Source organism: Labrus mixtus, chromosome 13, assembly GCF_963584025.1.
Source record: "Labrus mixtus chromosome 13, fLabMix1.1, whole genome shotgun sequence".
NCBI classification, from domain to species: Eukaryota; Metazoa; Chordata; class Actinopteri; order Labriformes; family Labridae; genus Labrus; species Labrus mixtus.
In genome coordinates this window covers 22,405,432-22,427,955 of record NC_083624.1, presented here as the reverse complement: position 1 = coordinate 22,427,955, position 22,524 = coordinate 22,405,432, and the positions used below count along the sequence as shown (strand labels likewise).

The following is a 22,524-nucleotide window of genomic DNA, read 5'->3' as shown; positions in this document are numbered from 1 at the left end:
TGTATATTTCATAAATACTACAGTGTGAGAGCTTTATTTTCAGGATTTGCTATTTTTTGTGTATTTTTATACTCTGGGTTGGACAAAACAAGACAGGAAATCTGCTAATTTCTTTAAACTATTAGATGAAAAACAATTCCAAGGATATATACAGTCAGTTATTTTATTTATAAGGACATGACATACAACAATCAAAACAACAATTTAATCAGATAGTTTACAAATCATAATATATAGCAAAAAATCTAATCAAATGGGTTACTTGACTGAAATTAATCAGCTACAATGAAGCTGCACATTATTCTTGAACAAGTTCACTCGACCCGACAAGTTAGAAACCATGCAATAAACCTTACTGTGTGACTTCAGACTGAACTTCCACTGAAGCACGATGTGTTCGGACTCTAGAAGGGGACTCCCCCCTCCCTCTGCATTTGAAAAAAACCTTGACACAAACGACTTGTACAGAGATAAATGAGGGTAGCAATAGTGACTGCATATGATATATACTGTACATCTCAGTGCCTAAAATGACATGTTTCAAAAATAGTTTTTTATCAAAAAATTCATAATTCAGATCTTTTTACACAAAACAAATGTTTTTTTTTCTAGCTTATACAAGGACACTTATGGCCAGGTTACTGACAACAGTTATTTCAAAGAAGAAAAAAATGGTGCTATCCGTGTCATTCATGAATCTCCAGAAACAGTTTTGCACTATTTTTTTTTTAAAATTGCTTCATCCATTCAAAACCTTGACAAACTGTTCATTGGAGTCTGTGTGCTTTAATAATTGCTTACAAGGAAATGAGTAGCTAGTGAAATATTACAACCATAAAACTCTTTCAAGCTGACCACTGCTGTCACTTAAAAAAACAAAAACAAAAAAACATTTTCTGGGGAGAGGGGCTTTTCATTACCAACAGTTGAACACAGTAAATTCCATCTTAATGCACAATCAACTGCATTTACTTACAAATAAAACAAACTCAATATTACTGATCAATACAACTGTAAAAGAAGTGTCAATTGTTTCTGATAACAGTGGTGAGATATATACAAACCTCAGAAAGCCACATCTGGTTTAATCGCTGAATGTATGTAATGCAGGGAACTCGTTAATGTGCCTTTCACTGACAAAAACTAAAAAGTGTCTCCAGCACATGACTTGTCTCTCTTGTGACACAAAGACGCAACGGTTCTTGTCAGAACATAAAAATGTACAATGTATTTACAGCAGGATATTTTCCACACACTTTATTGGGAATGATCTCCGAGTGAAAAACGATGTGTTGGATGATGAATGTAGGTGTCCATCCCTGATTGTCCGTAAAATTGTAACAAGAGGGAGCTTAGCATCAATTATATAAAAAAAATCTTAATTTGATGGCGCATAATTATATCAAAACTATGTTTTACACAATAGCACCTAAGACATCGCACAAACATGTACACAGAAAATAATCAACAGTGTGGTGAAAACAGAAGAGGCTCCACTCTATTGCATTTTTTTTTTTTTTTTTAGGCCTGGACAGATGTGGCTTACTACTGAATGTTTCCAACTACACATGTCTGAAACAACTTTTTTTCCTTCTAACCACAGGGAGCAGTTTGAGTTCAACTTGAAGCTATTTCTTAATACAATCTGAAAATAATCAAATATGACGGGCAAAATTAAATAAAGCTTCCAGGTCTGAACATATTACAGGCTGAAGAGGTTGATAGCTTATATGTTTGTTGTTATTGTGCAAGTAGACAAAGTAGCCTAAGGGCACTGACTAAGAAACAAGAAAAAGGAATGAGTGAAGAAAGAATGACAAAAAAAAGAAAGGCACAGATGCAAAACTAACATAACTGGAAAACCAAGCACCTCATGTCCATGCGTTCCATATTAGTCTTAATAAAACTTTGGACTTTTAGTTAATACAAGGGCGTCAAATTGAATCGTTGCTTCCTCTCAAACTGTGCATCTTCCTAAACAACAACAAAAGCCCGCAGCTACAAGAGCTGCACAAGAAGCAAGACAAATCATTACACATGATCCAAATCCAACACAAGGGCTCATCTCATGAAACCAAACTTGCTTTTAGGGTAAAAGTAGAGTGATATTCCTCCACTGTCAAAGTAAAATCTACATTCCCTGCAGTGAAAAATGTGCAAATTGTGCAGGAAATGCACAATCCTCTTAAGTATTTTCACTACAACTCTGTATCTATATTTAGGAAGTAAAGTAATAATTATCCTGCAACTATAACACGTCTGCAGCCAGTACATACCGAAATACTCATATTTATTTATATACTTGTTCTGGATGGGGTAGGGCGGGGGGGCATTGACATTTGGCCATTTTTTTTTAGTCCGCAGCCTATTCCTGCATCAAAGTCAGATTTGGGGAAAAAAGTGCTTTCAAATTCATAAAGGGAATATATTACCTATACAACGTTAAAATATGTACGCATTTAGAACTAAAGTTCTTTAGTTTATTTTTGGTTGGAAAATCCCCCACACCAATTTAAACTCAATCTGCGAATGGGAGATGGACAAGCATTTGAACACATCGCATGTGGAAACACCTGTTTAAGGTGCACTAAAGTGACTTCAACATAAAGTGAAGTATCTGTTATGATCAAATCATCGGGGCATTTCAGAAGACAATTTTAACAAGAGCTATACAGCCGGGATTAAAAAAGTTCTAGGAGTGGATATAATCTAACCAGATTTACAGCGAGGGGAGGTAGATACAGTGAAAGGCATACAAAATCAGGGCCTACGTTTTAGTTGAAGTGAAGATGCATTAAGCAGCAAGAGTGACTATCGTTTTTTTTTTTTGTGTGCAACACAAACTGATTGACAAAACAATTCAAATAAACTCTATGGCAATGGAGATTTTCACTCTCTCTTGCGTTACACTTTGGTCATTTAATCTCTGAATTAACATTCTGGAGCAAGACGTTTTTTCTTAAAGGGGAAGTACTTATAATGATTGATCAGTCTTTTTTCTATTTCCATTCAGTGAAGTTGCACTTAATAAAAGAAAACAAACATTAATATGTTTATAACATAATGCTGTGGGAAAAAAAAGCACATCGTTGCAGTCGGACTTGTTTTGGTAAAAAAAAAAAGAAGAAAAAAAAACGAGACATGAGATAAAGTGCAGCTGAAATTATAAACAGAAATGATTTCTTCCTAAACTCCCTTCAGCCAAAGGTTTCACTGGATGTAACATCAGGGGAAGAGTTCAGTTGAGACCTCGTCTCTGTGACTCGGACTAAGGGGAACTCTGAGAAGTCTGTGCTGTGTCCTCGAAGACCTAATTGTCCATTGGCAACAGCGAACTGAGAGGAGGGCCCAGATCTTGAAGTCTGGAAATGAGATTTGTAGTTGTGATCGAAGGAGCTTATTTGAAAAGTCTGCAGTATGCCTTGTGAAGAGTCTGTCTTTTTGGAGGGCGAGACCTGCTCCAGGAATTCCTCGTCAGCTGGGGACACTGCAGAGGGAGGGGTGGTCTCATCACCTGAAAATGAAAATGAGTGCTGGGAGTCCCCGACCAGTAATCCAAAGTGAGGTTTCTCGAGAGTGGACCTTAGCGGAGAGCTCATCCCTGATTTGAACCTGGTGGGGGAAGGAAACTGTTTCTCAGTGGAGAACAGAGGTTGACCAGCTAAAGTGGGGTTTTCAGAGACCAGGCTGAGGCTCTGGCTGGTCAGGTAGCTGTCATTCTGGCTCGTTCTCTCCAGAGCCTGCTGCAGAAACTTGGAGTATTCTTGCAAGAGGCTGACTTTTTCGGTAGCCGGTTGAGCCTGTGCGGTAGAGGGACCCAGACTCTCCCCGGGGCTGCTGTCTGAAACATCTGAGGAGTTAATGGATATGCTTGATGTCACCTCTGTGTCAGCCACACTGAAGGAAATGTCTGCCTGCCCGTTGGCTTTGTTGGAGTAATGGTCCAAAAGCGTCTGAAGGACCTCATCTGGCAGCACGTTCTTATCGTGTGGGGCTTTAATCTCTGTGCTGATGGGCTGGGGCTCCAGAATGGTGGCAGGGACAGTCTCGTCAATGACAGCTGACACAACAGGTTGTGTAACAGGCGGCTGAGAAGAAACGCTGCTCGTGTTCAGGCCATAATCCCGACTGTTATTGGCCATTGCAGCCTGAAGATAGCGTTTCTTCTTGAGGAACTGCATGGCGTCGTCGTAGTTTGTGCTGGCTGCTGGCTTTGCTGGTCCTTGAAGAGCTTCAACTGACTCCAGTTCAGTGTTGCTTTCTACGTCCAAAAGGCTTTGCTTGTCCACGATTTCAAAGGTGTACTGTGGGACCTTAGTATTTTCCTCAAAGGAAGACAGAGTGGGAAGGCAGGGAGGAGTTTGCTCGCTGGACTGTTTAAGACTCCTCTTTGGAACTTTCTTCAGGACGAGTTTAGGAGGAGTCGCGTCTTCTGGCGACGCTTTGTCCTCTTGGTGTTGGCTAGCTGTTTCTTCAGGAAGATCCACAGAGTAGTCTGCAATCACATATTCATGTTTGACTTTGGAGGACACAGCATAGAGAGGTAGACTTTCGATTTTATTCTGTCTCTGCTCCTCTTTCTCCTCCGTTTCTACCCCGGCAACAGTGTGCCCATCTGTCTGGGCCGTGGTTGAAGCACCTGAGCTCTTGTCTGCACACTTTTGGCGCTTTTTCTTGGGCAGTGAACACTCTTTGGCAAGAAAGGAGACGCCTAATGGATCTGCTTCACGGAAAGGCCCGAGCTTACCGGCGGCCTTGTTGATCTTTCTCTCTCGGTTCTCGTGACACATTCGCCTGTGCTTTAAAACCCGGTCCGTTCTGGAGAAGTACTATGGAAGGAATAAAAAAAATCTGTGTTTTACTTTCCATTATTTTAATACTTTCAACAATACTTCAAGAGACCTCTCTTTTCAAATGTGACTCCTCTGTTTATTTAGTTAAGACTAATGCTGCAGTACTTGATCAGAGTAACTTCAGCTTTATTTCATTAATGTCTTTTTTATGGAAATACTGGCTTTATGTTATTGTGAATACCTGATTCACCCTCATATTCAATGTTATTGTTGTTTCCAGATGCACCTACTTAGCAGAAAACAAAACCAGCTTACCTGGTGACAGTAGTCACATTGGTAAGGCTTCTCTCCACTATGAGTCCTCTTGTGTCTCTCCATGTGGTACTTCTGGATGAACCTCATCCCACACTCATCACATCGAAAAGGCTTTTCACCTAAACAACGAGTCAAAGTAAGGGGGGGGGGGAGGGGGGCAGGTGATTGTCTTGAACTCTGACATGAAGTGTAGAACTCCTGAATGTTTCATTTCGTCATCACTCACCTGTGTGGATTTTCTCATGTCTCTGGAGAAGATATTTCTGAATGAAGCGCATATCACACTGGCTGCACTGAAAAGGCTTCTCACCTGGAGTAAGGATAACAATTGTGGAAGCGTCAGTAAATAATAAATACAATAAATACTACATGCCATACCATACACAAGACAGCTTCGTTATTTAGTAATTGCCCTCTTTAGGAGGGCCCCTCTGTCAACATGATATCTAATTTCATATGCATATATTGAATTGTCTTAAATTATTTGGAGTATTTTGCATTTGTTATGTTCTTGCTGTTGTTTATGTTCTTCTGTGTTCTTCTTTTGCCTTTGCTGTTTGTCAAATCACTTTGTAAACCTGTGTTTTTAAAAGGTGCTATATAAATAAAGTTATTATTCTTATTATAATGGCATTTAAAAGTTGGTTGGGTAATTCATACCGGTGTGAATGAAGACATGCCTCTGTAGATGGTAGTTGGTTCTGAACGCAGCATTACAGTGAACACAGACGTGACATTTGGGGTTTTGTATGCCCAATGATCCATCATCATTGATGCTGAGAATCTACAATATTCAAACACAAAAAGATGTATTTTAGTGTTAGTTTCACTCTCGCAGCCTTCGGAAAATTCTCACAAACATGCAGGTCAGGTGACTTAAAATATGCCGTTCCTGAGATCATCCTTACTCGCACCTTTGCTGGTGAACGCTGCTTCCTTTTTTTCTTCTTGGGACAAACCATCAGGTCCTTCACTCCTTTTTTGTCCTTCTTGATCTGGTCTGCTGAGTCGGAGAGCTTCAGCTCCTGCTTGATGCTCAGCTGTAAAAGAAGAACCATAGATAGGCATGATATTTAACAAGGCAGACAACCTTCTTTAAACCCACACATACAGCAGCTGACCCAGGTCATCCAGGTGCAATAGGGCAAACACAGGCCAAGCAACCAATAAGAGGGGATCCCACTATTATATAAGCAACCAGCTGATGTAGTTAAAGCATCCTTGTAGGCCCCCTCCTCGTGGCTAAACAGACCAGACGCAGACCTCGTGCTAAAAAGCCTGAATAAATCAAACTCTTTCAGCTGGCTTTGGAGAACCTGTTGATCTCTCATCTAACTGTTTTAAGGAGCAAGATGTAACTCCGACATCTAGCGTTTAAAATGGGTACGGTAGTCTAAATTAAAATATTGAAGAGAGCTGTCGCCCCCCGCCCACTCCTCCTTAGAGTCATGTTGCGGACACTGAAGCTTCAGTATTTATCCAGCTCTGAATCAGTCTCGAGACCTTTCTGTGTTCTAACCTCTCTCTATTTTTGAAAAGCATCTTCAATAGTTATCCTAGTTTTACAACGTTTATGGTGTTGAAGATTATTTAAAAATGCAGAGGCTTTTTAGGTCGGGTACAATCAGATATATCTGAACCAGTTTTCATCGCTACAACACCTGTTGGTTTGCTGTTTGCCTGGAAGGTGGAGGGGCGTCCAAAACGGCCGCGTGGGGAGCCTTAAAACCGCCTACTTCTCTGGTCAACACAAAAACAGACTATTCTGCACCGCAATCAAAACTTAAAAGTAGAACATACTGGCTGCTGCATTATTGACAGAGAAGCCAGTACTTTGACATAGCATGTTATAGTAAGATCATTTTATGATTTCATTCAGTAAATATCTTACACATTGGACCTTTAAAGTGATGTTGGTCTATGACCACAGGAAATAAGCTTGTGAGTGCCATGATTGTCTTAATAGACATTACAATTCCAAAATAGAGAGAGTAGAGAAAAGTAGAGTTGGGCAGTATCCAAATATTGATACTGTTAAAGCTCCCCCACACTTTCCCGGGGTACATGGTATTACAGTGACTAATTAAACCGTTATAGGGCTTCAGTGGAGCCGGCTTAACTATTAATTGATATAGTCGGCATGCTGTCAACATAATATTGAAACAATAACATATTTAAGGCTGCCCGATTATATATATATATATATATATATATATATATATATATATATATATATATGTATATTATATTTGCCAACCCTTTTAATCAATATAATTGAAAGAGAGAAATAGAGAGAGAAAGAAAGAGAGAGGGAGGAAAGAGAGAGTTCGCTGGTACTTCTGGTCAATTGTAAGGCCTGTGTTAGAACTTTAGATTTAGTAAACAAGTGATTCTTTCCACAAATGTTAAATATACTTGTTTGCTTGCACTAGTAAGGGAGATTATTCCCAATCGGCAACTATTAAAGCCTAGAAAGTGGAATTTGTGTACTGGGAAGAAAAACTGGTATTGGAATATCTCTACTGGAGAGGCTTTCTACATAACTTGTCTTCCGTAAAATTTTAAATACAGCCCTTCCAATTCAGCCTGTTTGATTTATTTGTTATTTTTGGATGATATGAAGACCCAACAAATACAAATAATCTATTAATACACAGACTACTTATTTTTAACCAGCATACACTCACTGGCATATGAAGCAAGCTTGGCAACTTATTGGTGAGTTTAAGGGGGAAATGGACTCCCACCTCGCCTCCTCCCTCCTCTTCTCCACTTCCACCATTCTTTGTCATCTCCTCCTGCATCATCAGCTGCTCAGGAGGAACCAGGTCGTGTGTAACCAGGGAGCTTCCGGTCAAGTCGTCATCGTCGTCTTCCTCGTCGTCATCCTCAGCCAACAGAGGATGGTTTGCCAGCGATCTTTCCCCGAGTGTCATCACCACAAGTCCACCTCCACTGACCAGCCCAACTCTCCCTCCTCCATCGATTCCTCCACTGCTGCACTTAAGCAGTATGCCCTCCAACTTGTCCTCAGCATTCATCTTACATAGAGTAGTTCTCGGATCTGTAAAAAACAGAAGTCACAGAGAAATGACCGGACAATGATGGCAAGCTAAATGTCATTCATAAGCAATGCAAAACGTTGTCTCTATATTGAATAATACAAGAAGAAAAATGCAAAATCACAAAAAACTAAAGATCAAGGAATAACAAAAGTCTAATCTCAATATTATTAGATGTGAAAAATGGAAAGAGTCCACAAGATTAAGGTATAACTAGGATATAAACGTGTGAAAGCAACTGAGAAGTGAACGTGTGGTTTGATATTGATGACCTCTTTGTAACTAGGCATAAGCATTCATTTCAGCCTGTTTCAAACGGACCAGCTCTAAACTCACAAGTGCTTTAATTTCACAATGATGACAATCTCTTTATTTCATGCAAAAAAAAACAAAAAAACTTTTTTTCTCCAAAACATGACAACCAAAATCCTGAAGCAACAGGAGCCAATAATGGAAGTGAAACCTTTGCAAGAACATAATTTTCCCTAACTTTGTAAAGATAGTCTCTAGGAAAACTGTGAGTTAATTTGTTACAGTTTAGTCCCACTGGATTCAAACTATCCAGACTTATGACCCCACATATATTCATCCCACAATGCCTCTTCTTAGAAGTATTTACTTTTCATCTGTGATCTTATAATACAAAATGTACTATACAGTTTAACATTATGGCAAGTACTGTGAAACAACTGAAAAGCTTGGCAATAAACTGAATGAATGTGCAACTTTTGTTAATAAACTGAATGAATGTGCAGAAACATGAGATACATTATGAAATGTTTGAAGTCTGTACGTGTGAATTTCTTTTGCTTTGCAGGCTGCAAAGACAACTAACAACAACTCTCCGTAGATAACAGGATATTAGCAGAAGAGAATAGTTGTTGGGGAACAAGCTATATAAATGTTTACTGCAGCATTGACTTCACTTTAACAAGACATAATTAGTTTACATTCACTCGAGCTCAAAACGGTAACGCTAGCTAACGTAGCACTTGTAGACCATTTGGTGACAGGTTTGACATTACAGCTCATAACAGACAGACCAGGGTAACACGAAGTTAATATCTGTCACAGGTAAACACAAACAACCACTTGGTACCATTTGTAAACACACTCACTGTGTCACTCTGGTTAAGTGGGTTAAGTCTTTTTGCTAGCCAGCTAGCTAGCCGCGCTTGTCACAGCTGCTACATCACATTCAAGACAAGAAGCTGCAGAAACGGAAAGAGACTTCCGGCTGCGCCTTCAAAATAAAACCACATCGACTTTTTCAAATAGAGCAGACTTTATATAAGACAATTATAAATAACAACAAAAAGTGCAGTTTTCTCACAAACATAAGATAATTGCATATATAAATGATAACCAAACCATAATCCTCAAAGATACATTGAGACAAGTAAATATATTTTTTATATTTATAAGTTGACACCGGAAGTTCTATTTTATTTGCAGCTAATTAACAAAATCCACGGCCTGTTTGATGCTAGTATGTTAGCTCCTAGCAAGTTGCTGCAAACATAGGTCTATCTCTGTTGCTTTAGTAGTGAAATGACACCGTTTCATCTTAGCATTCGAAGTGTCTCGGAAATTGCAGTATTTAGCCATAATACAGGGTTCCCATGACACGACATACACTTCCCAAAAAACTACTTTCGTTTGCATATTTCACCAAACTTGTCAGCATGGCTAGTTGGTTAGGCCACAATGTTATGCTTGCTAGGGAAGCTAATGTTCGCTAACTAGCTAGCCTGATACTAGTCACACAATTTACGTCTCGGTAGCGACTAAGCTATATGTAAAGTATTAAAGATGCATAGTTTCCTCTTACCTGCTTTGCGTCTTAAACTCGTATAGCTGTCATGATTGTTATGCAAGACTACAGTGTAATGATGGTGTGCGGAATAATCAAATACACCATCACATTTCATGAAGGCATGACAATTCTTATCTGTCGCCATCTAGTGGTCAACACTGGTAAGTGAGAAACAGTGCGCTCCTCATCAGACCTGACAGTGTTCTCTGTGCATTAGTTTTGAGACCTACTTCTCTGTAATATGCATCATGCTCATAAATGATGGAAATCAGCCTACGACATGTGGTCACCTTTTTGAAACTAGCCTAACTAGTAACATATTATTATTATTATTATTATTATTTTGTTTTTTCTACTGTGTATTGTTTTAATGTGTAAATCTACATTAGTAAATGTATAACAAGAGGGAGCCTGGAGTATAATGTATATCCATATGGTAATATTGTTGCTCTATGGAATATAAACGTATAGAAAGCATATAATAGTTTAGAACTATAGTCTGATTATAATTAATCGTTTATGGAAGCTTTTAATTTATTTTATTTTTTTCCTTTTATTGTTTTGATTTGGTTAACTGACAACTGTTTTCTGTTTTGTGAAATCAGATTCCTTTTTTTTTTTTTTTTTTGCAGCTATTCTTGTTTTGATATACTGTATAAATGAAATGTTCAAAGGGTAGGCATAATAAGCCTCGGCTTCATCCTACACCTTTTCGGCCATTGTTTTTTTTTGTGTGTATGTTTTATGCTTTGTGGTCATGGACCGAAATAAATATTTACTACTACTACTAAAAAAACTTAACAAGATGTCCAATAACTAATAATAGTAAGAATGATTAACTGGATGAATAACCCTGCGGTGTCTTAGTAAAGCCTATAAGTAGTCATAAACGCACGGAAAGTATGAGCACGACCCTGTCAGTGGGTTGGAGGCTAAAGGAAAAACCATTTTCCTGCGGTCAAGCAGACCCGCTATATCCTGCAGTAGGTCTATACGGTCTATGAATGAGATGGGGAGTTTGTGTTTCCGGATGAAAAGGGCTTCATAAGGCGAACACATTTTCTTGCTTCCCTGAATATGTACACATTTTGCTTGGTGATGATGGTGACAAAAATAACAAGTTGCGAGTTTGACATATCAGAACGCCTGTATCTAGAAGATTAAAAAACAATTTCCCTTGCCACATTAAAAATACCTCACCTACTTCTCCAGCATCAACAGCTCAATTCAGACAGAATCTTCCATTTATAAGCATGTGGATAAGTTTATCTTGAAAGTGCAACAATCCATAAGAACAATGTAGCTAAAAGCAATTGAATAACCATCAGAATGTATTTATTTATGTCCGATTGACAGCAGTGACGCTAAAAAAAGGTTTCAGGGTCGTTATAAGATATAGCCTGTCAAACCTTCAAACACACACACACAAGATACACAACTGATACACACTCTAACGCACAAGCGCCCCGCCGTGTGGAATACTAATCAACCTGTTTGCCTATAAGTGCGGCTGTTCGGCGCGCAACTTAGGACTTCTCGCTTCTGGGTCTCGAAATGTCTCCACTGGATTTCATCTAAACCTCCACCTGCTGAACTGAACCGACTTTTGCACCGCGGCAGTTACCCCTTCTGTCTCCCACTGTCTTTCCTGCTGTGCGGCAGGCAAAGCGGAGAGAGTGGATTTGGGGACGTTCATCCCCGTCTCCTGCAACGCTTCCAGCCAGGGAAGCCCCCCACCCCCCACCCCCACCCCCACCCCCGTGCGTGTCGCGCTTGGATCCCCGGTAGAAAATTCAAGTCGCGGAGTGCGTGTGCATGTGCGTCAGGCTCTAAATGTGTGCGTCCGCGCACGTCAAACCCCCTGGCTCCGTCCTCAACAGTTGCTACCGGAGCGGCGGCGAGGAGCGGCGGAGAGCGAGAGAGACAGCAGACTGAGGACGGACGGTACGCGGAGCCCCACGCCGCTCTGCCCGGCTCTGCTCCTGAAATGCAGTCGCTCATCTCTCCGGTGACCAAGGCCATCCTAGTAGCGCTCTTCATCTTCGCCATACTCCTCATCCTCTATGTGATTCTTTGGTACATTTGCAGAGACGTGGACTGCGACCACGGCATTTAAAGGATTCCGTGAAACGGGAATAACGGGGGATTTCAGATGGGGCGCACAGAGAGGGAGCCCGCGGAGACCAGGGTCAACCCGTAAGTCTGCTCACTTCTTCTACTCTTGTCTCTCTTCTTGTGTGTGTGTGTGTGTGTGTGTGTGTGTGTGTGTGTGTGTGTGTGTGTGTGTTTGTTTGTTTCTAGGTTCTCTGTGGATGTGTTTTTCCTCAGTGTGTGTAAACGCGTGCATTCTTGTCGCGCGTAATGTTTAATGCGCTCTGGTTAGAAGGTGATGACCGGAGTGCGTCTCCACCGGCACCCGGTCTCCCAAACCCCCTAAGTGAGGAGAGCATAATTCCATTCAGTTTAAGTGACAGCGACCATCAATCAATACTGGGCTCATACGGGAATTACAAACTCGGCGTGGTTGCTGCCAGTGAATCTTCAAAGGTGAAACAATGTCATGAGGAGGATATTGAACTGGTGTCTAACGGAAGGCGGCGCGGGCGCGCGTGTGTGTGGGAAGACGAGGGGGCGCCGGTGACATTGCGGTACACGGCGTGGGTGTCCCTTAAGGTCAACAACAACAACAACAGTGTTTACACCAGGTTGCCAATATTGTTTTGTCCACCCCCCCTCTGTCTCCCCCTTCCTCCTCTTTTATTCCGAATATCTGCAGCATTAGTTCACGTTCAGTTCATCTTGGTCTCTGAGGATGCTCCCACACTCGCATTTTACATCCAACGAGATAACAGGATTATCTCTATTGGCTCCTGTGCGTCTTATTCTTAATCTGGCTCGTGCCATGTTTTTGACTCCTTATCGTGAATACCACGCTAATGCGTTTACGCAGAGCACATTTATATTCCCCCTGACATCAGAGAGCTTATCCAACATGCTATGTCCAATCTTAGTTTAGGAGCACTGTTCTTTTCATTTACTTTCACTCACGCATACACTGAGACACACACAAACATATATTGGCCAAGCGAAATGAGAGACTCCTCAATATTGCAGGCACGTTGGCCCCCAATGCATACATGCTGTCACATGGCCCATGAAGCCATTAAACATGTGAGATCACATTCTCATTTTGCCATCTGGGTCCAAAGCATTTTGTTTTCATCTCCAGCTACCCCCAACGAGGACACTAACAAATGTGCACAATTTGAAAATGGTCAATGTGAAGGGCACATCAAGGACATGTTGCTTTTAAGGGGGTTTTAGGGCATTTAGGCAGGATGAGAGTGAGACAGGTGCATACTGAAATGTCTGTCTCATTTGCAGAGAAGACGTTACTAATCTCTTTAGGCTGCTGTGAATCTTTATGATGTGAATTTACGTTACACATTTCGATCAATCACGAGGTCTGGTGGTGCTCTTGCAAGGGAAAAAGGCAAGGCATGACAGAGTCACTGATACGCTGATTTGTGATTCCATAAGTGATAATCACAGACAGCAGCTCAGATTCCAGCATATCCAAGCGTCTGTACGGAACGCCACATCAACATTTTCCCCATGAACACCTCGGAGGATTTAAACAGTCAAGCAACTCACCCAACTCCCCCCAGAAGTGCAGGTTTCAGCTTAACATTTTTAAACCTTCTTATTTTGAGCTACGGGGCGCCTCACTCGAGTACTTAAAAATCCATAAGCAGCCTATGCTGGATGCAGCCATGAGGAAGAAACCCTGCAGACTCCTAAACTGCTGTGTACTCCTCCGCAAAGAAAAAGCAAAAGAGTCTGGAGGGATGGCAGAAGCCCTGTTTGACTGAACAATAAAGTAATTTCTGTCAGCCGTGCAACCAGCCTTTGTCACCCCTCAATACAAATAAACACAAACACACAGACTGTGAAATGACAGTTTTGACTCTATTAGCTCCCGTAATGACCGAAGGAGAGAGAGCAACAAGGTATTTGACTTCTGCTTCTGCTGTTGCTGTCCGTCCGTTTAAACCTGTGCCCTGGATTGTCTGTGTTTCTGCAACTTTGTGTGTCAAGGTGGAAAGATAAGTGGGTGGGGGGGGCTTTGTTTGAGGCGCTGTGTATGTTTGTTCAGTTTCTTAAAGGAGAAAGGCAGTCTGCATGTGTGTTTGTGTGTGTGTGTGCACGCAAGCGTGGGAGGGGGTTAAACACTGACATGCTCCAAAATGACAGATGAAAAAAAAAAGAAGTGGAGCAGGGAAAGCTCAGTGGGACTCAGCATGGGAGACAGGTGTGTGTGTGTGTTTGTGTGTGTGTTTGCCTTTGCATGCATTCATAAGCATGACTGCAATTCACACAATGTCTATTGAAATTTCTTTCTATTGAAAATTAAGTATTGGTTTGATTGTGTGTGTGTGTGTGTGTGTGTGTGTGTGACCTACAAAGTAAAATGAACAGATTTCTGATCATACACACATTAACTAATGCAGTAAAAATTTGCAAATAACCTTTATACCTTAATTTTTCAGACATTTACTGCAGTAAAAGGTTTTTTTTTTTGTTTGATTTCATATCATCTTCTGTTGTCATAAATCACTTGTGACTATAAATCCCGTAAACGCAGCACAGTAATACCAGATTTAATGGGGGTGGCCGGCAGACACTGTCAAAGGAGCTTCTTTCAGTATGCTTAAACGTTAATACAGCTTGATATATTCAAGTTCAATTGAGATTGAAGTCATACAATATTTAGACATTTAAGTAAATTATTGAGGCCCTCGGCTGTGGAGAGGAGATGTGTTAACCTGTTCTGGCCTTTGTATGTTAATAAACTGAATAAAAAAGGGTGCGTGTGTGGTAGTGTTTGTGTAACCATCGCCAGACAAAGTCACAAAAAACTCACAGTGGACAGAAAAATAGACCCCCACAATTCAATAAACCTCAACAAATGTATCTTTTTTTATATATATATTAGAATAACGTTTCCTGCTGTAAAGATCAGGATGTTATGTCTGGATGGCTAAGATGAGGTGTTTAAGGCCGAAGCTGCATCAAGTCATTGTGAGCACATTTAATTATGCCAGTGTTTGCCATTCACTGAATTATTCATGTGTTATTGTTTATTTCCATTTTCAGTATTTGTCCTTGAATTGTTAAACTGCTTTGAAAACTATTGAGCAAACTGTTTATTAATTTAACTATAAACAGGGAAGACACATATTCAATATGTGGCAACTTCATTCATTAAAATATCACATTCATGCCTATCCATCCATCCATTTATTATCTGTACCAATTATCCTGTGGGGGGTTTGCGGGGGCTGGAGCTGATCCCAGCTGTCATTGGACGAGAGGCGGGGTACACTCACAGGGCTGAGATTTAGCGACAAACAACCAGTCACACTCATGTTCACAAATACGGGCAATAAAGAGTCACCATTTAACCTAACAAGCAATTTCTTTGGACTGTTGAAGGAAGCTGGAGTACACACGGGGAATACATACAAACTCCACACAGAACTCTCCCGAGCACAGGAACCAGGAACCTTCTTGCTGCTAGGCGACACCGCTAATCACTGCACCACATTCATGCCTCGTAAAAACATTGATAATTACAAAACAACATTTTTGAAAATGTCATCTGAAAGACGCATATACCCACATCTCCTACATCAACATAGCTACTTCAAAACTGTAAGCTCTCTCTTGCTCAGGGGTCACAGGTCAGGGTCAAGTACATAATGGTGCCATAAAGCTGTATAGAGTCCTTAACAACACTTCAGTATGAATCCATACTTGAGGGTGCAGGGAGTTGTGCCACTTAAATAGAGTAAAACATAATTTAAACAATATGCTGAAATGATAATTGGACTCTAACTCTGATTATCAACATGGAACAGGCATAGAAATTCATGCTGGTATTTGGAAATTCAGTTGAAAGGGAGACAGTCCTGTAAAAAAAAAAAATTGTCTAATGAAGTGAAGGTTTTATGCTTAATTAAAATTCCAAAAAAGGTATAAAAATAGAAAAATCAACTGAGTAGATTAATTCAAGCTGAAACTAGATTTTTTTAAGCTGTCATTTTTAGCCCAATTACTGATTATATCTCTTGTTTTTCAAACCACCTAGTGACTAAATTCTTCCTCCCGACCCTAATCCTTACCCATAGCTGTGTAATCATTGTGTTGAATTGCTTTTTTGCTAATTTAATTTAGATTTATGCACGGGGAGAACGTACAAAATCCCACACAGAAAGGCCTCAAAAGACGGCAGGAAGCAGGAACCTTCTTGCTGTGAGGCGAGAGTGACAACCACTGCAGCAGCACCGTGCAGCCCACATTCACGCCTAATAAGGACATATTGGTTTTCATTTATTTAGAAAACAATTATTCATCCAAAGCTGTTCTAACCTTAAGGTTATGTTTTGTGCTTTTGTTGTTTTATTCAGGATAATCCCCAAACCGTGTTTTAAGTTTTATAAAGTCTTGCAGAGAGTTAGCATGTGGACAAAGGAAAAGTGTAAACCAGCTGGTCTAGGTCCAAGAACACCATGAAGAGTATGTTAGCATATCAGCATTTGTAACTTTTTAAATATGACACTGCATTGGGGTTTGATGATGATTGCTCAGTCACGGTTGGTTTCTGATGAATAGAATTAGATTCATATTCCAAATACTGTTCATCATGGCCTCTAAAAACTTAGATTGTCCTACACTGGGTTGAGTGTTCGCTGCTCATGGGAGTCAAAATGATAACTGCTTATTTGAGTTTAGTTTTGAAATAGTGAAACGAATAGAGTTTGTCCACCAGAGGGTACTAAAACGTTTTTTCATTCCATTGTATATAAGTCTATAGGTTTTCTAAACAGTTTAAAGGTGCTTTCTTCTGCAGTGCATTCATATTAAAAACCATTGATACATCATGCTTTTTTAAAGCAAAGTTTTCTCTCTCTGGAGTTCACACTTGTTGTGTCTTTTTGGATTAACTCAACATAACACATTCACTTTTATCAGTATGCCTGTCATCCCCCTTGTCCCTCATCTCTTTTCCATCAGCGCTCTGATTTACTCTCACAGAGGAAATACATTTCCCACCAAATTCTTTGCATCTTACTCACCCTACTTCAAAACCAAGTCTGAGCTCTTTAGCATCACCTTTAAGAAGATTGGCCTTGTCAGGGTGAGCTGACGTCACAAATATGTCCTCATTCAAAAAGGCCTGAAACTCAAATTGGCTCTCCGAAAGACAGAAGCACGGAAACATTCACACACCTCAAAGCCATAAAAATAGATTTAGAGTGACTCAGCCGTTATGTAAAGTCCATCTCTGATAGGGCCGCCTGGGGCTGTTTATGTCAGTTTAGCTTGACGGCACTGGAGCTGAGGTGACACGTGTCTGCTGCTGTGTCCGAGCTCCAACACACACACACACACACACACACACAAACATACATAGTTTTCCCAGAATATGCGTGCAAATGCGTGCGAGCATCTCCCCTTCTCACTCTTCCTTCTTCTTTCCTACAATCCCCAGTGTGTGTGTGCGCGCGTCCCCGGACGGACACAGATGTGATACCGTCAGCGTAATGGACTCCCTGCAGCCCAAACAGTGAACATTATTAGCATTTCAGTGCACACTGGGAGGGAAACACCACGCTAGACATGAGTCAGATCCGCCTCCCCTCCGGCCAGGTGGACAGTTCAATCAAGAGTGGTAAACATGAGCAAATCAAGACTCCAGAGCCGGACTCATACATCAGCTTGCAGTTTTCTCTGTTAACGATCAGATCTCATCCTCTCTGTATCAAACACACATCTGTAACTCCTTAACAGATGTGATGCAGTGTGTTGGATAATATATTCATCATCTGCACTGGATTCCTATGGGGAAACCTGAACTTGTATAAATGATAATGAGACATTTTAATCACCTTAAATGCTAATTTGTTTCCCCCATTATCAACCTGTGTATGAATAGAGACCCTTCTCGTCCCATGTTGCTGTTAGTTCAGAGGTTAGTTCAGAGGCTTTTCCCACCTCACTACATTAAAATTGATGAGAAAACACTAAAGAGTATTTTGTTAATAATTAGGGAGGCCTTAGTTTGAACATAACTACAAATATCAAAATGTGCCCCTAAGTGTCTTGAGGCACCTCATAAACCACATTGATCCAGTGTTAATCCAAAGTGGCTTCAAGTGAATGTAGGTTATAAGAGTGGAGGCTAAGCCCTTTAAATGCAATATTTACATTACCATCATCACAAATAATCAAAGACGTCATCACATTCCTAATGCTTGATATCTGATTTGATTTTCTTGTACTCAATTATACACTCGAAACAAAATGTGTGAGGCGTCTGTGTCGTTGGGTTTAATGGCGGGGAAGGGGTGATGGCCTTGAAAGCTCCAACAAGCGGCCAAGGCAGAACACACATGTGCACACACAGAGACACACACTTCCTTCAAATCTCAGTGTAAGATCATGGCTGTGTAGTGAGAGACACAGAGAGGGAGAGAGAGAGAGAGAGAGAGAGAGAGAGAGAGAGAGAGCGCAGGAGATGAAAAAGTGTCCGAGCGGTCCTGTCTCAGTGACAACAGGTTTCAGGTAGAAACAGAGGCACACAGGCTGACTCACAGACTGTTAAATTAAATGTGCTAAATACTCTGTGTGTGTAAGCATGTTAGTGAGGGTGTGTGTGTGTGTGTGTATCTGAGTGTGCTGCAGATATTTAATGACAGATTTAATTGGTGCAAGCAAAACCCCCTCCCACTGCTCCTCATTCTACATCTACTAATGGAAAGTCAACCTCTCCCTAAAGACAGTTTAAAGGAAGAGTTTTTCCACACTACATGGTGAATTAATAACACAAAGAAACCCCTGATATTTCAGCACAAGAATGCATCTACAGACACATGATTGTAGTCCCAAGCATAGAAAAGGCCTAATTTTCAGAGGCTTTTATAAATGCAAGATATAAATGCTATTACACATGCAATATGAGATATTTATTTATTTATTTTATTTTATTTATAAGAGCATTTATAGACAATAATTTGTTCTTTATAAGACGTATATTAAAATCCTCTTCATATTATGATGTTTCTACAAGACACAACTTTTAACGCCCTTTAAACACGATGCTGCTATATGCTAAAAAACTGAACCATGGGGCACTGGTGGCGCAGTGGTTAGAGCGCACGCCCCATGTATGGAGGCTAATAGTCCTCTAAGCGGGCGGCCCAGGCTCAAATCCAACCTGTGGCTCCTTTCCCACAAGTCATTCCCTACTCTCTTTCTCCCCTGATTTTTGACTCTATCCACTGTCCTGTCTCTCTATTAAAAGGCACAATATGCCCCAAAAAATCTTTAAATAAAAAAAAAAAAAAAAACTGAACCATGGTTCTGCACCGGTATGGTCTTATCAACACCTCAAAATGTAATTTAAGTACGTGAGGTATCTGAGATTTTGGGGGCTGCTCACATGGTTCTCTTTGAAAGCTATGACTAGCTAATGATTAGTTGCATTTAAATGATTATGAAGAAGGAAGTTAATGTTGATGAATTGCGTAAAAGTGTGGGAAGTTCGTGTGAACTGGATTCCTACTTGAAAAAAATTTCTACAATGTATAAGACTTTACAAAAAAAACTTGGACCTTTTTAGGCTCATTTCCACTTGCTTCAGACATGCAAACCCTATTTTTAACAAGTGGTAAAGCAATCAAACTTGAAATTCTATGAGCGACAAGTAAACCGCAAGTCAGAGTTTTTGTTATGTTTGTAACATCTGAGGGTATTTTTGACTCTTTTTTTGTAAATGCCTGTAAGTCAAAAACAGGGGGGAAAAGTCCCATACTAATGTTGAGTATAGGATGTTGTTACATGTTGTGTGAAGTTGCCTATTGTAAACCCAAGCAAAAAAATCTTGAGTTTCACTTTCATGTTTACATTCTGGCCTCTTGCCTCATTCCCCGTGGAAAGCCCTCGACGGCTGCAGATGAGGCGGCACAGCAATTACCGAATCTGTCCACGTACAGTCATCTGCCTTTTCCCACCCACAGCTCCTAGTGAACATCCGGGCCATCTGTGGAGGGGGATCTCTCTCTCTCTCCCTCAATTGCTTCTCACAAGGCTTCTTTCTATTTAAAATCCAGTGTTTGTTTTTGGAGAATTTTTCCATGAGAGCTGCAAAGGTTGGAAATGCTGTTGTTGTTGGACAAGAAAGCCCTTTGAGGCGTTGCATATAAAATAAATCTTTACTTCATGTACAAGGTGAAAATAAGACAAATCAGCCTCTGATTTTTTACTAATTGACCCATCTCGCAGATGACATTCTGACTTACCAAAGCCAGTAAAGAAACGTCAGCCATGGCACCAGTAAGCCTCCATGTCAGTGAGCCAGCATAATATCACAGCCCTGGAACTACTAAACTTAAAAAAGAAATAGAGCCTACAATTCTACAATTCATCTAGCAGACACTTTTTTATAAAAAGCAACGTACATCAGTAGGTACAACACAAGCACGGATTTAGAAAAGAGGAAACAATGTCAGTAAGAGCAAACAAAGAGCTTTAAGTCCGATCGGAAACACGTGCTGACAGGCATTGCACAGAGGCAAAGCACAACATCAACGGCTATTCTTGAGATTTCTAATCAGCATAGAAAGCATCTTAAAATTGTCGTTATCAAACAAAACCATCGCCTTTACCATCATCATCATCAATAATATCAAAACCATCGTCATCATCATCATTAAGGTTGTAGGTATTCATGAAAGAGCTGGTGTCTTTAGCTTTTTCTTAAAGGTGCAGAGGGACTCTGCAGATCGAATGGAGTTTGGAAGTTCATTCAACCACCGGGGGGCGACAGAGGAGAAGAGTCTAGTCAGAGACTTAGGACCCTGTTGTGAAGGTTGGATCAGACACCTTTCATTGGCGGAGCATAATTGGCGGGAGGGAGTGTAGACATAGATGAGAGAGTTTAGGTAAGGAGGAGCCGTTTTTGTCGCTGTTTTGTAAGCGACAAGAGTTTTAAATTTGATACGAGTGGTAACTGGGAGCCAGTGTAAGGAGATGAACAGCGGAGTTACATTGTGGTTGAAGGTTGAAGGTTTAAGATCAGTCGTGCTGCTGCACTTTGGAACATCTACAGGGGTTTGATAGTGCCTGTAGGAAGACCTGCCAGTAGGGAGTTGCAATAGTCAATGCGCTATTATCTATGTTTTAATTCCACCTGTGCCTTTTCTGCTTTGACAAATCATGATAACTGCAATGAAAAGTGTCTATTAACACATTGTATCTCAACTGTCTAATTTGCATGCAAACCAAATATAAAAACCTTAATCTGTGCTTTTACAAGAAGTTGGTGGCTGAAAGTTTTTCTCAGCCAAGTGCAAAGTATTTCTAGCATCCAAACCACTGAGAGTAGCAAAAATAAGATTGTATGTGTTTTGCCATTAGGACTTCACCATGCCAGCAGTTTCTCCCATTCCTAGTCCTGATAAGCTAAACTAATCAACTCCAGAGTGTGGCTTCTTAATTAGCTTAAAGACATACAATGAGCTTTATTTTCTCATAAAAATGTAATTACAAAAGTGCATCCCTAAGATGCCCAGCTATTTGTAAGTACTTTCTTTTTAATATTGTGCTTTTCAGACAGGATCTAGACTGATGCAGTTAGTGTCTATATGGAAAACCTGATCATCCCCTCACTCTGACCACAGATGGACATGTGCTTTCTGCTATTTGAACAAACCATATCTCACTCAAATAGGTGCACACATAATTGTGCATTCAGATTGCTAAGTAATGAAATTCAGAGGGTTTGTCTTTCTGCATCTACATGCAAATATGCTGTCTCATTTTGGGACAGTGTGTAGCCTGCAGCTCTGTCTGCAAGAGCTTAGAGACCATCCTTGATTGTCTTCCACTCAGGTGAAGGAGGAGGTGTTTGTCTGAGGAAAAACGCTGAAAGTGGCAGATCAAACCTAGAGAAACAGACAACATCAATTCACACAGCCTGTTGCACTTTGGAGCCCAAATTGCCCGTGTCAAAACCTGGAAAATCCCCTTTCTTCACAATATGACACTTCACCTATTATTTCCCCTGGGTGGCAGTTGATCAGTGACAAAAGCAAACTTGGGGGAAAGTGTTGAGGAACGGCCTGTCAAAAACGTCATGTTTGAAACTGTTGGTGGCATTCGCTGCTAAAAATATCCAAAATCCTTTACCTTCTCCTCTCATAAGGCATAAATCTGCCAAACATGAAGTAAAGCCTACATTTGAACTGGCAGCACACACACACACACACACACACACACACACACACACACACACACACACACAGACACACACACGTCCTTTAGAGCTGTTGTCAGCCTGGATTTACAAAGTTAGACAAGTCAGGCTTCGCAGCCAGCCAGTGGTTGTCATATAAGACTAGGTGACTGTTAGTTAGAGCTATTTCGATGCTGTTCACATGTTATTTAGATCACACAGCCTTCTGTCATGTCCTGT

General features: G+C 40.6%; 2 protein-coding genes across 4 annotated transcripts in view; one reads left to right on the top strand and one right to left on the bottom strand.

The window, feature by feature from the left end:
• Window positions 1-149: 149 nt before the first annotated feature.
• On the bottom strand, window positions 150-10,131 carry znf148 (zinc finger protein 148). Of its 3 annotated transcripts, none has more exons than XM_061054189.1 (7): window positions 10,002-10,131; window positions 7,796-8,172; window positions 6,023-6,148; window positions 5,769-5,892; window positions 5,335-5,418; window positions 5,109-5,227; window positions 150-4,829 (listed from the first exon to the last, which is right to left on the bottom strand). In XM_061054189.1, exons 1-7 carry the CDS (start codon window positions 10,129-10,131, stop codon window positions 3,198-3,200), a joined length of 2,592 nt encoding a protein of 863 aa, XP_060910172.1. In that variant the 3' UTR covers window positions 150-3,197. The 3 variants fall into 3 exon arrangements, with proteins under 3 accessions (XP_060910172.1, XP_060910174.1, XP_060910175.1); XM_061054191.1 differs by having other exon boundaries at window positions 7,856-8,172; window positions 10,002-10,114; XM_061054192.1 differs by lacking the exon at window positions 10,002-10,131 and adding an exon at window positions 9,289-9,434.
• Window positions 10,132-11,749: 1,618 nt separating this feature from the next.
• The window catches only part of LOC132987258 (dehydrogenase/reductase SDR family member on chromosome X-like), a 54,460-nt gene continuing 43,685 nt past the window's right edge, over window positions 11,750-22,524 (top strand). The window contains exon 1 of the mRNA XM_061054188.1: window positions 11,750-12,182. The gene's annotated coding sequence lies outside the window, so the exon portion shown is untranslated. The remainder of the gene's footprint in view (window positions 12,183-22,524) is intronic.

Excerpts from the sequence above, each read along its gene's own strand:
- znf148 (XM_061054189.1), bottom strand. The coding sequence starts at position 10,131 with ATGGCGACAGATAAGAATTGTCATGCCTTCATGAAATGTGATGGTGTA. Across the intron at positions 5,893-6,022 it reads AGCAGCGTTCACCAGCAAAG|ATTCTCAGCATCAATGATGA; the intron begins GTGCGAGTAAGG and ends TGAATATTGTAG. Across the intron at positions 5,419-5,768 it reads GCATGTCTTCATTCACACCG|GTGAGAAGCCTTTTCAGTGC; the intron begins GTATGAATTACC and ends TCCTTACTCCAG.